At 38.2% G+C, this 14,310-nt stretch overlaps 1 protein-coding gene across 1 annotated transcript in view; it reads left to right on the top strand.

Moving 5' to 3' along the window:
• Nucleotides 1-14,310, top strand: part of LOC102820687 (succinate--hydroxymethylglutarate CoA-transferase-like) — a 1,213,992-nt gene that overhangs the window by 510,673 nt on the left and 689,009 nt on the right. Inside the window, 1 exon segment of the mRNA XM_006832262.1 lies at nt 6,231-6,264. Within this exon segment, the coding sequence (XP_006832325.1) occupies nt 6,231-6,264 (34 nt within the window).

The following is a 14,310-nucleotide window of genomic DNA, read 5'->3' as shown; positions in this document are numbered from 1 at the left end:
TCCAAAGAGTGGCTGGTAAGCTTGAACCATCGACCTTGCAGTTCAAACCAACCTTGCAGTCCAGCACATTAACCCACAGTGCCACACCAGGACTTGCGAATAGTTCTGCAGAAAACACTGTTGTATGAGCCTCTGTTGTCAAGTATTTGGGTGTTTACCTAGGAGTGGATTTGCCAGCCTCAGGAACCCTATACAAGACCACTATGAGTTGGAGCAGTCTCAACAGCATGATTGTTCTGGTGTGGCACTGTAGGATCAGCATTAGACTGCAAACGGAAAGGTCAGTGGTTCACCAGCCATTCCTTCGTCACTATGAGTTGGAACTGATTTGAGAGCACTTTAGCAATAAGCAACCTGATAGCTATAATTATAAGTTGTTCTTTTTTTTTGGAAGAATTGCCAAACTGTTTTCCACGATGACTGTACCATTTAGCAGTCCCACCAGCAATGTAGGAGTGCTTCAATTTTCCCACATCCTTGCCAACATTTGTTATTTGTTATATTTTTATTTTTTTAAAGTCATCTTAATAGGAATGAAAAGGCATTTCATTGTAGTTTTTTGTTTTTAAGCATTTACTGTAGTTGTCCTTTATTCTTTTTTTAAAAAAATGTTTTATTGTGAATTATGTGATAGTTTACATGGGAGAACAATAGCTTAACGTTCATTCTATTGTATATCATTACATTGCCATGGTCACAATTCCCTCCATGCATCATCAACCAACCAAAAGGTATACCCTGAAAACCCGCACACAGCCCCTCTCCCTTTCTGGGTCTAAAGTCCCCAGACACTCCTCTCCACTTCATCGTCTCTTCCTCAATCTCTGGTGTCACTGTTTCTCTGGGTAGGGTCCCGCTCTCCAGTCTTCGCCTTTGGTGGTTCCAGGGCCCTCTGCTCCTGGACTGCAAAGTCAATCACTCCCCTCCTTTTGCTACAAAATGTCTACCTTTACATTTCCAACCCTTACAGTCAGTCCTGATAGTAATTATTCACTATTGTACCACATGATTGCTATCTGCCCAGACAGATGGATACAACTCAGTGGAGATTCTACCTTCCTCCACGCCCTCTGGATCTAGGCTCCCTTTTGAAAGCCTGTAAGCCAGTCACTTCTTGCCTTTATAGCCCCATCTCCCATTTTGGGTAGCCAATGTCCAAGTTGCCCATCCCTGTCTACTCTGTTATGGAGGGGGTGGGAATGATCCTCACTGTAAAGATTTGTTCCCTCTTTTGAGCTACTGCATATATAGGTGTGGGTCAAATTCATCAAACTGTATCAGATTATTCTTTTTTTCCCTCTTCTTCTTCTAGTTGAATTCTGATCATCCAGTCATTGAAGCCAGGCCAAGTGGGTATTATCTGCTAGTGTGGGTGTTCTTGTGCATATGCCTTCTCTTCTTATCTACTGGATTCATTGTAGTTTTGATTTGCATCTCTTTGATGGTTAATAATGTTGAGCATCTTTTCATGCATTTAGTGGCCATTTGAATATCCTCTTTGGTAGAATGTTTATCAAGTTTTGTTTCCCCATTTTATGACTGGGCTTTCTGAAAACTTGATTTTACTTTCCCATTAAATACCGTCTACAATTTCCTTAGTTTTTAAGTAGAAAATAAAACTAGTTCATTTAATTTCTTTTACCAGAAATTTCCCTTTCTTTCTTTCCTAAATCCTTATTCCATTCCTGTCTCCTACCTTCCTTTATCCGCCCTTCACTGTATACTCTCTTTCTCTAATTGAATTTATTTAAAGTTAAACAATGGGCGAATACTATGTGCCACCTTTCTAATTGAGTTTCATAAATGAAGACATGAGTAGCTTAGAGAACTCGGAGGATTTTATCAGTGGATACCTTATCAGGTGGAGTCCTGGTGTGGTGCTGTGGGTTAATGTGGTGGACTGCAAAGTGGGCTTAAACCACAAGATTAGCGGTTTAAACTCACCAGCTGCTTCTAGGAAACCCTATACAAGGTTGCTATGGGTTGGAACCAACTGGACGGCATTTAACAACAACCTTATAAGCTGCTGTCAAGTTGACTCTGCTGGCAACCCAAGTATGTCAGAGAGGAATTGTGCTCCATCGTATTATTATAGTTTGTTTCCCATCGTATTTTTAATGGCTGATTTTGTGGTAGCAGATCACCAGGTCTTCTGAGCTGCTTCTGGATGAACTCAAACCTCCTATAGTTCAGTCATTGTTGTTGTTGTTATTAAGTGCCATAGAGTCCATTCTGACCCATAGGGATCCTGTATAGAGTTTCTGAGGAGCACCTGGTGAGCTTGAATCACCGAATTTGCAGTTCAAAAGGCTTTGCAGTCTGGAGCATTAACCCACAACGCCACACTAGAACTCCATATTTCAGTTGTTGTTGTTAAGTGCTGTTGAGTCGATTCCGACTCATAGCGACCCTGTACACAATGCCACACTAGAACTCCATATTTCAGTTGTTGTTGTTAAGTGCTGTCGAGTTGATTCCGACTCATAGCAACCCTGTACAGGGTTTCCGAGGGTGTAAATCTTTACAGGAGCAGAAAGCCTCATCTTTCTCCCGCGGAACAGCTGGTAGTTTCGAACTGCTGACCTTAAGGTTCGCAGCCCGATTCGTAACTACTTCGCTACCAGAGCTCCTTTAGCAGGAGCATATTAAATGCTGGCACCATAATGATATAATATATAAGGGACTGAAGCTCTGGTAGGGCAGAGGATTAAGCACCAGGCTGCGAACCAAAGCTATCAGTTCTATCAGGTACTCTGTGGGAGAAAGATGAGGCAGTCTATCTCCATAAAGATTTACAGCCTTGGAAACTCATGGAGGAGTTCTACTCTATCCCGTGTTGTTGTTGTTGTTGTTGTTAAGTGCTGTCTTGGTTCAACCCATAGCCCCCTTGTATAAGGTTTCCAAGGAGAGGCTGGTGAACTTGAACTGCAGACCTTGTAATCCAAACCAACCTTGCAGCTCAATGCATTAACCCACAGAGCCACATCAGGACAAATCAACTTGACCACACTGGGCTTTGTTTGTTTGTTTGTTTATTTTTTGGATGAGACCACTATTGCATGAATAATGAATTTTCCTTAGAGAAAGTTGGCTGAGTTTCGAAATTCTTCAATTGTAGATTTTGTTTTGGCTTCAGAGTTTCCCCATTCTTCAGTCTCCAATAGCACATGGAGACTGAATTTTTATTCCTTAGGGTAAGTAAGGTTTTTCCTTAACTAGCTTTTGACTGAGGAGAAAATGGAGAAATCATGAAAGGCCTGGATGCCTGGGGTGGCAGAGAGGAGCAGAGTGGGAGGGTGAGGGCTCAGGGTGGGAGAATATAGAAATCTCTTTTAACTCTGATTAATTCCTCCCCTCCGTAAACCTGCTAATCATTGACTCTCCCATGGCTACATGTTTTTAATATTTGAAGAGAAACGTACTGTTTTCGCCCGCCTTTAATTTTTTTGTTGCTGCAAGATTCTTTTTCCCATATGATCACATTTTAAAGTCTTTGTTGCCAGTCCCCTCCCGGTCTCATTCCCCTTCACTCCCCCATGGACTTCTATTAGTATCTTATGAGGTTGCATTTCATGTGATTTATATATATCCTCAACTAGATCGTTTATTGTAACCTCTCTTCTTACTCCCTCCACCAGCATCATGCTTTGTAGGTTTATCTGGCTTCCACTGCAGAAGAGCTGATTTGGATAAATGGACCTGACATCTCGTGAGGGTCACTGTTGTTTTCTTATACATTCCATAGCAGGTGTGCCATTATCATCTTAAAGATGGCCTTTGTAAAATGTCTATATTTTATGTGATACATTTTCCGATTGTTGGTTATTTAGAGGTAGATTTAAGTGCCTATGTGTTGTTACTATAAAATCAGCCTAGAGGGAGAACGAAAGACAGAAACACAACCTTGGAATGCTTCCCTTGGCTTACAGAATGCAAAGGGGACCACTGCAACTCCAAACAAGCTCCTCGTGACCAGGACTCTTTCCATCCTGTTAAGAGAATTCTTTGTGACTGAGAATCAAATGATGTCTTTAAGTGAGTCAGGATAGAACGAAATGTCATCCTTCCCACCCACTACCTTCCAGTTTTTTTTTTTTTTTGTTTTTTTTTTTCAGGAGGGCTATAAAGCAGTCTACTTTGCCTTTTAGAGCGAATTAAGTGGTAGTGGCTCAACATTTATATGTGTGTGCAGAAAGCCAGATTGGGAGCAAGGTGCTGGTGGTGGGAGGAAGTCCATTAAACTGTTTTCCTGTGATAAAACATTTAATTCCCTTGTTTTTGCATTGGAATTTCATGTGTAGTTTTAGATTTATGGAATATAAAAGTCCTAAACACTTGGGAAGCTTGATACAACAGTGGCTATCATGAGCTTTAACCCTTTCCTAAGTATAAGAATTTAGAATTTAACAGCATCATGTTAAACTTAACAGAGATTGCCATCTTCAGGGAAACTCCAACTTGCAATTTTCCTTTTGGGAGGGTATAGGTACAGCCTTTCAGACCTTTCTGGCTACCTTTATTTTGATCCTGATTTTGAGTCAGATGTATAGTCTGGAGTCTGAGTCTCCTGACCCTGTAGTTTACTCCTCTGACTCACAAACTCATTCATACCCTGCCCAATTCCTGCCTAAGGCTCAGGCTAAATCCTTGTGTGCATTTAGTTTGTCCCTACCTTGGTTTTCTTCTTTATTTTATTTTATTATGGTTTGGGTGAAAGTTAAAAGAATAAGTTTGTTTTGCATTCAACAATTTATACACATTTTGTTTTGTGACAAAATTAGTTGTGACCCTCTCCTTGTATCAGTAGCATATTTCACTTCCTTCCTGATCTGCCATTTCCGTTTGTCCTTTTTCCCTTGTTCCTCAGGTGTTGTACAAGGCTGTTTATTTTTCACCTGAGAGCAGATCCCCGGCTGTGGATTTAGTTCCAGGTTTGAAGGGTTTCTAAAGGCCATAGTCTTGGCAGTTCAACTTGTCTCTATCTGACCAATAAGTGTGATACTTTTTATGATTTATAATTTTCATCTACATTTTTCCCCATTCTGTCCAGGATGTTTTATTATGATCCCAATCATTGTGATGGGTTGGGTAGCTAGGCACCATCTAGTTTTGATTTTCATAGGGTACTGGAGGCTGTGGTTTGGGTGGTCCTTTAGCCCTTAGGACTAATTGTTGTTTCCTTGACTCTGATTTTCTTCACTCTTTTTAGCTTCAAGTGAGCATGAACCAGTATCTTCTTCTTATATGGCTACTTGCAATCTTATCCCCTCTTTGCTTTGGCTTTCTACTAGAGCTTTTGCTTGGGTCTTTGATCTTGCACCAACTGATGTTCCAAGTAAGCACTGACCCTCCTTTCTTCAGTGCTGACAGCTGACATCTCTGCTGAGTCTTGATTTCCAGCAGCTGTCCTGGATCATTCCCTAGTAACCATCTGCTTTTGGCCTCACCTGGACAATCTACAGTGGTTTTGCTTGCTTATTGCTTGCTTTGCTAGACCTTCCTTCATTTTAGTTTAACATATTTTATCCAATATCACACAGCTCAGTGGTGAGGCTTCAGTTGGAATTTCCTGATTCTCATTGTCTTTCATTTATTTATTTTTTTTTACTACATTCGTATAGAATAATTTCTTATTCCTATTTTCTCGTACATTTTGAGCGCAGAGTAATTCTGACAAGGAAAAGAAAATAAGTGATCTTTCTGTCTTTATAATTTATAAATTTATATTGCCCTTTTTGAATGATTTTTCCTTCTATTGTGAACTGTTGTTCTTTTCTCACTTGCTAACTTTACAAGAAGAAAAATCCAGACATTGGAATGTCTGAGTTTATTTAAGTCTCATTTCTCTGTTCAATTTAATGAAGGGAAACAAGGAAAATAAAAATGCTGGCCTGGATCTTCATGGGATTGGATTGGCCCTTTTTGGTGGCCATTGATGTGTACTGGATTTGGAAAATAAGGTATTTGATGATTCCAAGCTATCGTTAAACATGTTAAGGTATCCTTCTAAAATGTAGATGCTTAGAACCATTAGAAAGTCAAAGATAAATTTTGAAAAACATAATTATTGTTTAATAATTTAGCATACCATTTTATAAAATAGATCAAAGAGAACAAAGAGGATTTATTTAGTGTAATTATTCAAGTCAAGTAGTGAATATGTCATTCTTTAAAAATGTCATGGAACATTTATAAACACTGATCGCAGGCTAGTCTACAAGAAAAAAAAGCAAAACCTTCAAAATAAAAAACAAAAAATGAAAAGTAGCTACAATGAAATATTCTAGAAATCAATAACAGATTTAAATATATAAACATACATACCTAGAGGTAATAAAGAAAATTTTTATGGGATGAAAATTTTAAAGTAAAATACTTTATTAATTAACAAACCATTTAAAATACATTTATTTGGAATAGAGGTGGGCATACTTTTTCTGTAAAGGGCTAGATAGGAAATATTTTAGGTTTTGTGGGCCATCTGGTCTCTGTTGTAGCAACTCAGTTCTGTAATTGTAGCGTGATGGCAACCATAGGCACTATGTAAGTGAGTGAGCATGGTTGTATTCCAGTAGAAATCACCAGACTCGCCAACAGATTAACTTGAATAAATAATTTACAAATGCTGAAATTATGTCAAATGAATGTATGAAAAAGTATTCAACCCTACTTCTCATTAACATAAGAAAATTTAAGAAATGGAATGTGTCTTTCTTTTTTAATTTTTCAAATATTTATAAAGTTAAATAGTAAGTGATGTTGTCTAATGTGTAATAAGACTGAATAGACCTAAGCTTGCTGGGAAGAAGGCAATTGGACAACAGACATATAGAGCTGTAAAGTGTGCAGTTTAAGTAACCCGAGAACTCTGTTTCAAAATATTTATCATTGACAGTCCCAGAGAATCTCCTTAGAGGAATAAAGATAAACCCAATGAGAAGTGCACAATTGCAGTTATTCCCCCAGTATTAGGGAAAAAACTACCCACTTCCTTTGGAATATTCTGCATTCACTAAAATTAAGTTGCCGAAAATATTTCATGGCAAGGAAAATGCTTGTTATATAATGCTAATTTAAAAAGGCAAAATAGCTATGTTAATCTAATGAGAAAAAGAAGGATAAGGACAGAAAGAAACTATAGCAAAAAACTACAGAAAAAAAATATAGCAAAAAAAATTTTGCTAAATGTATCTAACCATGGTTGTCTCTGAGTAGTAGAATTCTGGGTAAAATACCTATATATGTCAAAAATTATCTGCACTCAGTTACATTAAAACACCTGTCCACATTCATAACTGATGACAAAATTGATCATGATGTGAAATTATTCTGTTCAATAGATGAGTTACAGTGGATTATGTGGGCAATCAGCCAAGGCTCTGCTGATGAAATAATCCATGACAGACTTGGGTTTTAAAAAGTTTGTGCAAGATGGGTTCCATACAACTCATGGAAGAGCATAAACAGAAGTGTTTGGCCATCTGCAAACAAAATTTGGGCCTAAAGTAGGTAAAATTTCTTTAAAGAAGATATTACTGGTGACGAGACTTGTATTCATCACTATGAGCCTGAGAGTAAATGGCAGAGTATGGAATGGGAGTGTCCTCAGTTGCTGACCAAGAAAAAGTTAAAATGTGTGAGCCATCATTTGGAAAATTGATGCTTACGTGTTCTGGAAATCTCAAGGGCCAGTATTGGAACACTATCAGGAAAAAGGTTCAACAATCAACAGGACTCATTACAGTAAGATGCTCACTGAAGAATGAAAATCTAAACTTTGGATTAAACACAGAGACTGTTATCTAAGGGCACTGTGATCTTGTAGGACAATGCATGTCCACACACCTCTGCCCACACAGTTGACACTCTTGTAAAAACTTCATTTTAAGGTGTTAAAGTATCCTTCCTGTGATCCTGCTCTTACTCCATTGGACTTTCACCTGTTTGGTCCCCTGAAAGCAGCTCTTCAAGGACAAAGATTCACCTCTGATGAAGAAGTGAAGACAGCTGTGCATTAGTGGCTCACAGCTCATCCTAAAACATTTTAAAATAAGGGATTATGATAGCGTGTTGACAGATGGACAGTGTATTGAAAAGCAAGGAGATTATGTTAAACAATGATGTATTTGTCTTTTATAAAAGTTGATTCAATTCTATAATCAGAGTGCTGATATTTTACTCACCCTTGTATTTTCAAATCCTTACATTCCTCTCCTTTTTCCAGATTTTCCAAATCAACTATCTCAATAAACAGTGACTTGATAAAACCAACAGATATCATTGCAATATATGCTCAGTTTTTTTTTAAATTCAGTTACTCATTTTTTTTTAATGTTTTATTGTGAATTATATGATAGTTTACATGAGAAAACCTCAGTTCCATATTCATTCCATCGTATATCATTACATTGCCATGGTTCTAATCCCCTCCATGCATCGTCTTCCGACCAAAGGGCATATCCTAGAAGCCTGTGCTCTACACTCCCCCCTCAGTCTTCGGCCCACAGTTCCTCTCCCTCTCTGGATCCAAAGTCTCCAGCTGCTTCATCCCTCCATGTCATCATCTCTGTCTCCATCTCAGGCATCCCTGGTTCTCTGGGTGGGATCCCGTTCTCAGCTCTTATCCATTGGTGGTCCCAGAGACCTCCGCTCCTAGGCTGGAGAAATAATCGCTCTCTTCCTTGCTACAAAACATCTACCTTTGCATTTCCAACACTCACAATCCGTCTTGATAACCATTATTCACTACAGTATCGCATGTAGTGATTATTAAAGTATTATTTTTCATTTCATCAGCTCCACCTAGACAAATTGGATAGTACTCACTGGTGATTCTGCCTTCCTCCATGCCCCCTAGCTCTAGGTTCCCTCTTGAAATTTTTTAAGCCAGTTACTTCTTGCCTTTGTAGTCCCTCCCTCCCCATTTGGGTATCCAATGTCCAAGTTGCCCCTCTCTGTCTACTCTGTGTGTGGAGGGGGTGGGAATGTTTCTTGCTGTAAGGATTTATCGCCTCTTTTGTTTCACTGCATTCGTATGCATAGGTCAAGTTCATCAGCTTGGATCAGCTTAATCTTCTACCCCACCCCCCCCCGCCCTTCTTTCTTCTCCTGGTTGAGCTCTGATCATCCAGTCATCCAGTCCCGGTCACGTGGGTGTCATCTGCAAGTGTGGATGTTCTTGTGCACATGCCCTCTCTTCCCATCAGCGGGCAGCTCCATTCTCCACTGAGTCCTCCATGGCCACGTCACTGACTCTGGGCCCAGGAGTCCTCGGGTCTCCTCACACTGCTTGCCAACCAGGTCCTCAAACTGGGTCCTCAGAAGCCCTCTGAATATTGTGAGGCTTAGCTTGCTGCTTCATTGCTGCCTTTACCCCATTTCTCCCCAATGGTGATGTGTGTGTTTACCAATCCGAGCGTGCATTTCCACCGAGTCTCAGTTTTGGGGGTATACTCTCAGTTTCAAGAGAGAAAATTAACACAATATTAAAAAAGAAAGAAAGAAAGAATGGAAAAAAAAAGTTGTGCTCTGACCTAGTTGGTAAACCTATCCAATAAATTTATTGTAAGCCTTTGGTTTTGAGGATCAAAAATAGCATAGAACATACAGGTCAAAATAAAGGTAAAAAGTTAATACTTTTCAAAGAAATACCTCCTGTCATTTAGGTCGGGTTCTTGGCTTTCACTTACCATGAATATTTATATCAAAGGCATCTTTGAACATTTTCCAACTTTTATGTTATTCTGGATTATTGGCTGAGTTTTCAAATAATAGCTCCCTATACATTTTCTCAATTTTCAATTGTGGTTTTCTTCCTCAAAGATTTATTAAGAAAGTATGTCCTTTATACTTTTCCTGCTTTGAATTCTTATGGGAAGGAAAGGTAAACTTGATAACCTGGAAAAGGACCCCTGTACCTTGTTTGTGTGCTACAAACTATTAATTTTCAGTGGGAGAGAATGTTTTGATGAAACTCAGTCCTCCAATGACTTCTGCTATAAGTAGCAGAATCCCACTAACAATTTATGTGTGCTTTTTTGTGTTTGTTTACTGTATTGTTTGGAGTCCTGGTGTGGCACTGTGGGTTAATGCGCCAGACTGCAAAGCTGTTTAAACTGCAATGTCAGTGGTTCAAGCTCACCAGCGCTCCTTGGAAACTCTATACAGGGTTGCTATGGTTTGGAACCGACTCGATGGCACTAAACAACAACAACAACTGTATTGCTCAATAAAACTTCCATACTTACTTTAATAGTAACCAGATGAAACATTTTAGAGCAACATACACATGCGATGCTGTAGATTTCACAAATGTCAATAATTTTATGAGTTGTTTACCATTTTTTTTTTTTTTTGCTAAATATATCATTTCATCAATATAACCGCAGCAGTATAATGTGGCATTTGATTATTAAAGTATTATTTTTCAATGTAATAAAAGTAAGCTAGCATTTAGGTATTTTCTTAATTATACTTCATTTTTATCATGCTGAAATGCTGAACACACTGATCGTTTCTCAAGTTGAAAGAAATGAAAGCAAATTCAAGTCTTGAGTTACAATATTGATGGATTTTATGGGCAAAGTATTGAATGATGTAGAATGCATCAAAAGAAGATGGGAGAAATACACTGAGTCACTGTACCAAAAAGAATTGGTCAATGTTCAATCATTTCAAGAGGTAGCATATGATCAAAAACCAATGGTGTTGAAGGAAGAAGCACAAGCAGCACTGACGACATTGGCCAAAACCAAGTCCCCAGGAATTGATGGAATACAAATGGAAAATTGTCAACAAGTTCATACTGATATAGTACTAGAGGCATACAATTATTTATGCTAAGAAATTTGGAAGACAGCTTCCTGGCCAACTGATTGGAAAATATCCATATTTGTGCTAATTCCAAAGAAAGGTTATGCAACGGATGTGGAAATCCTTGAATAATATCATTATATCATATTAAGTAAAATTTTGCTGAAGATAATTCAAAAACTGTTGCAGCAGTACATTGAAAGGGAGCGGTCACAAATTCAAGCTGTATTCAGAAGAGGATATGGAATGAGGGATACCATTGCTGATGTCAGATGAATCTTGGATGAAAGCAGAGATTACTGGAAAGATGTTTACTTGTGCTTTATTGACTATATAAGACATTCTACTGTGAAGATCATAACAAACTATGGATAACATTACAACGAATGAAAATTCAGAAGACTTAATTGTACTCATGAAGACCCTGTATGTACATAGACCATTATTAAAACAGAACAAGGGGATTGTGAATGGTTTTGAATCAGGAAAGGTGTGTTCTTTCAAGTCCTATTGAACTTGGCCCAGGGTTGTAGGAAGACTCATTAACAGCCTGTGATATGCAGATGACACAACCTTGCTTGCTGAAAGCGAAATACTGATGAAAAGCAAAATCAAAGACTACAACTTTCAGTATAGATTATACCTCGGTGGAAAGAAATAAAAAAACCCTAAAAACGAAACAATAAATCACATCATGATAAATGGAGAAAAGATTGAAGTTGTCAGAGACTTCATTTTGCTTGAATCTTGGAAACAGCACTCAAGAAATCAAAGGACATAGTGCATTAAGCAAATTTGCTGCAAAAAACAAAACAAAAAACAAAACTCTTAAAGTTTTAAAGAGTAAAAAGTTTCACTTTGAGAACTAAGGTGATCCTAACCCAAGCCATGGTATTTTCAGTCACCTCATATGCATGTGAAAGTTGGACAATGAATATGGAAAATCATTGAAAAAATGATACATTTGAATGATAGTGTAGGCAAAGAATATTGAAAGTACCATGACTGCCCAAAGAACAAAGGAATCTGTGTTGGAAGTACAACCAGAATGCTCCTTGGAAGGGCAGATGGTAAGACTTCATCTCTCTTTCTTTGAACATGTTGTCAGGAGGGATTAGTTCCTGGAGAAAGACATCATGCAGTGAAGGGTCAATGAGAAAGAGGAAGAGACCTTCAAGGAGATGTATTGACACAGAGGCAGCAACAATGACTTCACACATAACAACTGTGAGGATGGTATGTTTTATTCTTTTGTGCATAGGGTCCCTATAAGTCACAAATGACTCTAGGGTACTTAACTAAAATTAAAATAGCAACAGGGCATCTATAAATCTGGATTGTATATTTTATAAATCAGCAGAATCCTAGCATCATTGACTTACCAATGGCTCTGTAGGATAAGCACTGGACCACATGCAGTTTGAAGTGCAAGATTGACAGTTCAAACTCACCAGCCACTCCTCAGAAACCTTATATAGGGTTGCTATGAGTCAGAAAATGACTCAAAGGCACAAAACAACAAACAGCAACAAAGAATAATTCTGGAGTCCCTGGGTAGTGCAAATAGTTAACATACTCAGCTGCTGAGCAAAATGTTGGAGGTTGCAGGCCACCCAGAGACATTTCAAAGAGTTTTGGTGATCTATCTCTTTTTTTCTTTAACTTTTTATTGTGAATTGAGTGAAGGTTAACAGACAAGATCATCAGCTTTATATTTACCATATAAATCATATGCTTTTTGTCATTTCAATGATTATAATCCCCTCCCCGCAACAACAGTTAGCCTACTTCCTCCTTGTGGCTTCCCTTTTACATCTTATATTTCACAAATGAACAAAGCAAAAATATTTGATGTACACACACAAAACAAAAAATATATATTCATTTAAATGTTCAAAGGGCACATTCTGCAAGTCAGCCTCCTACTTCTTAAAAATCAGTCTTTGAAAACCTTATGGCATACATACAGTTCCATTCTGATGCATCTGTGGTTCTCATGAGTCAAAGTTGATTTGATTGCTACTGTTGCCATCGAAGAGTATTCTGCTTGATTATTAGCTGAAAAGTTGGTGGGTCAAACCCACCCAGAGCTGCCTTAGAAGACAGGCCTTCTGAAAGGTAAACAGCCTTTAAAATAGTATGGAGCAGTATTTTAAGTACCTTACACACATGAGTTTGTTATGAATTTGAATCAGATCTATGGAACTGACAACAGTACTAAAGTTAGAGGAATTAGGTTGTTGTACAAATGCAAGAACATGAGTAGAACACATGGTGTCATAATTTAACCAAGGAAAAGAAACAGGTTTTCGGTTTGTCAATCCATTTCTCAAAGCCAATAAATTCCTTTGGATATATTCAAATGAAGATAAATACATGAATTCATCCCCTTACAGAAAATATTTGTTATGCATATTAGTTTCTCATTTGAGTATCCATTGAGTAAAACAATGAGCCAGCTTTATAATTTGGTGTTGGGAGTCCAGGATGGGCAAAGACCTAAATCTTACTCATGTTATACAGGCTAAATTAAAAACGATTGTCTCTTATTTCTTTCTCATTACTTTGCTGTTTTTCCATTGTGTTGTTTCTTGGCTACTATTGGGTTTGGTGCACGACCTGGGAGTGGGGGAATCATTCCAGATTCTTTTAGTTTTCCAAGTCAAGCTCTAGCTATCTGGTAGCACTAAACAATAAAAGAATATATAATTAATGACGCTACTCCGTATGTCGTCATTAGGTGTTATAAAGTCAGTTCTGACTTAAAGTGACCATGTGCGCAACAGAACAAGGCACTGCCTGGGCCTGGGCCATCCTCACAATTGTTATGTTTGAGCCCATTGTTGCTGCTATGGTGTCACTCCTTCTCAATGAGGGCCTTCCTCCTTTTCATTGACCTTCCACTTTACCAAGCATGATGTCCTTCTCCAGGGACAGGTCACTTCTGATAATATGTTCAAAGTATAGGAGACTTCTAAGGGCATTCTGACTGTACTTCTTCCAAGTACAATCTATTTGTTCTTCTGGCAGTTCATGGTACTTTCAACATTTTCTTCCAACACCATTGTTCAAATGTATTTATCCTTCTATGATTTTGCTTATTCACTGTACACATTTCATATGCAAATGAGGGGATTGAAAATACCCTGGTTTATGTCAGGTGTACATTTGTCCTCAAGTGACAGCTTTTCTCTTTAACATATTCAATAGGTCATTTGCAGCAGATTTGCCTAATGCAATACATCCTTTTATTTATTTTTTAACATTTTCTTGTGAATTGAGTGAAGGTTTATAGAGAAGATCATCAGTTTTACGTTCAGCAAACCATACACTTTGTTTCATCTTCATTACTGCAATCTCCTTCTGGTGTGATGTTGTAGGATAAGCATTCGACCATAAGGTCCATTTGAACTGCAAGGGTTGGTGGTTAAAATTCACCAGCCACTCTTTGGAAACCCTATAGAGGGTAACTATGAGTTCTGGAAGCATAGTGGTTAC

The sequence above is a fragment of the Chrysochloris asiatica genome, unplaced genomic scaffold, assembly GCF_000296735.1.
Source record: "Chrysochloris asiatica unplaced genomic scaffold, ChrAsi1.0 scaffold00006, whole genome shotgun sequence".
NCBI classification, from domain to species: Eukaryota; Metazoa; Chordata; class Mammalia; order Afrosoricida; family Chrysochloridae; genus Chrysochloris; species Chrysochloris asiatica.
Note: the sequence above shows the minus strand (reverse complement) of the source record. Positions and strands in the feature narration are given on the sequence as shown.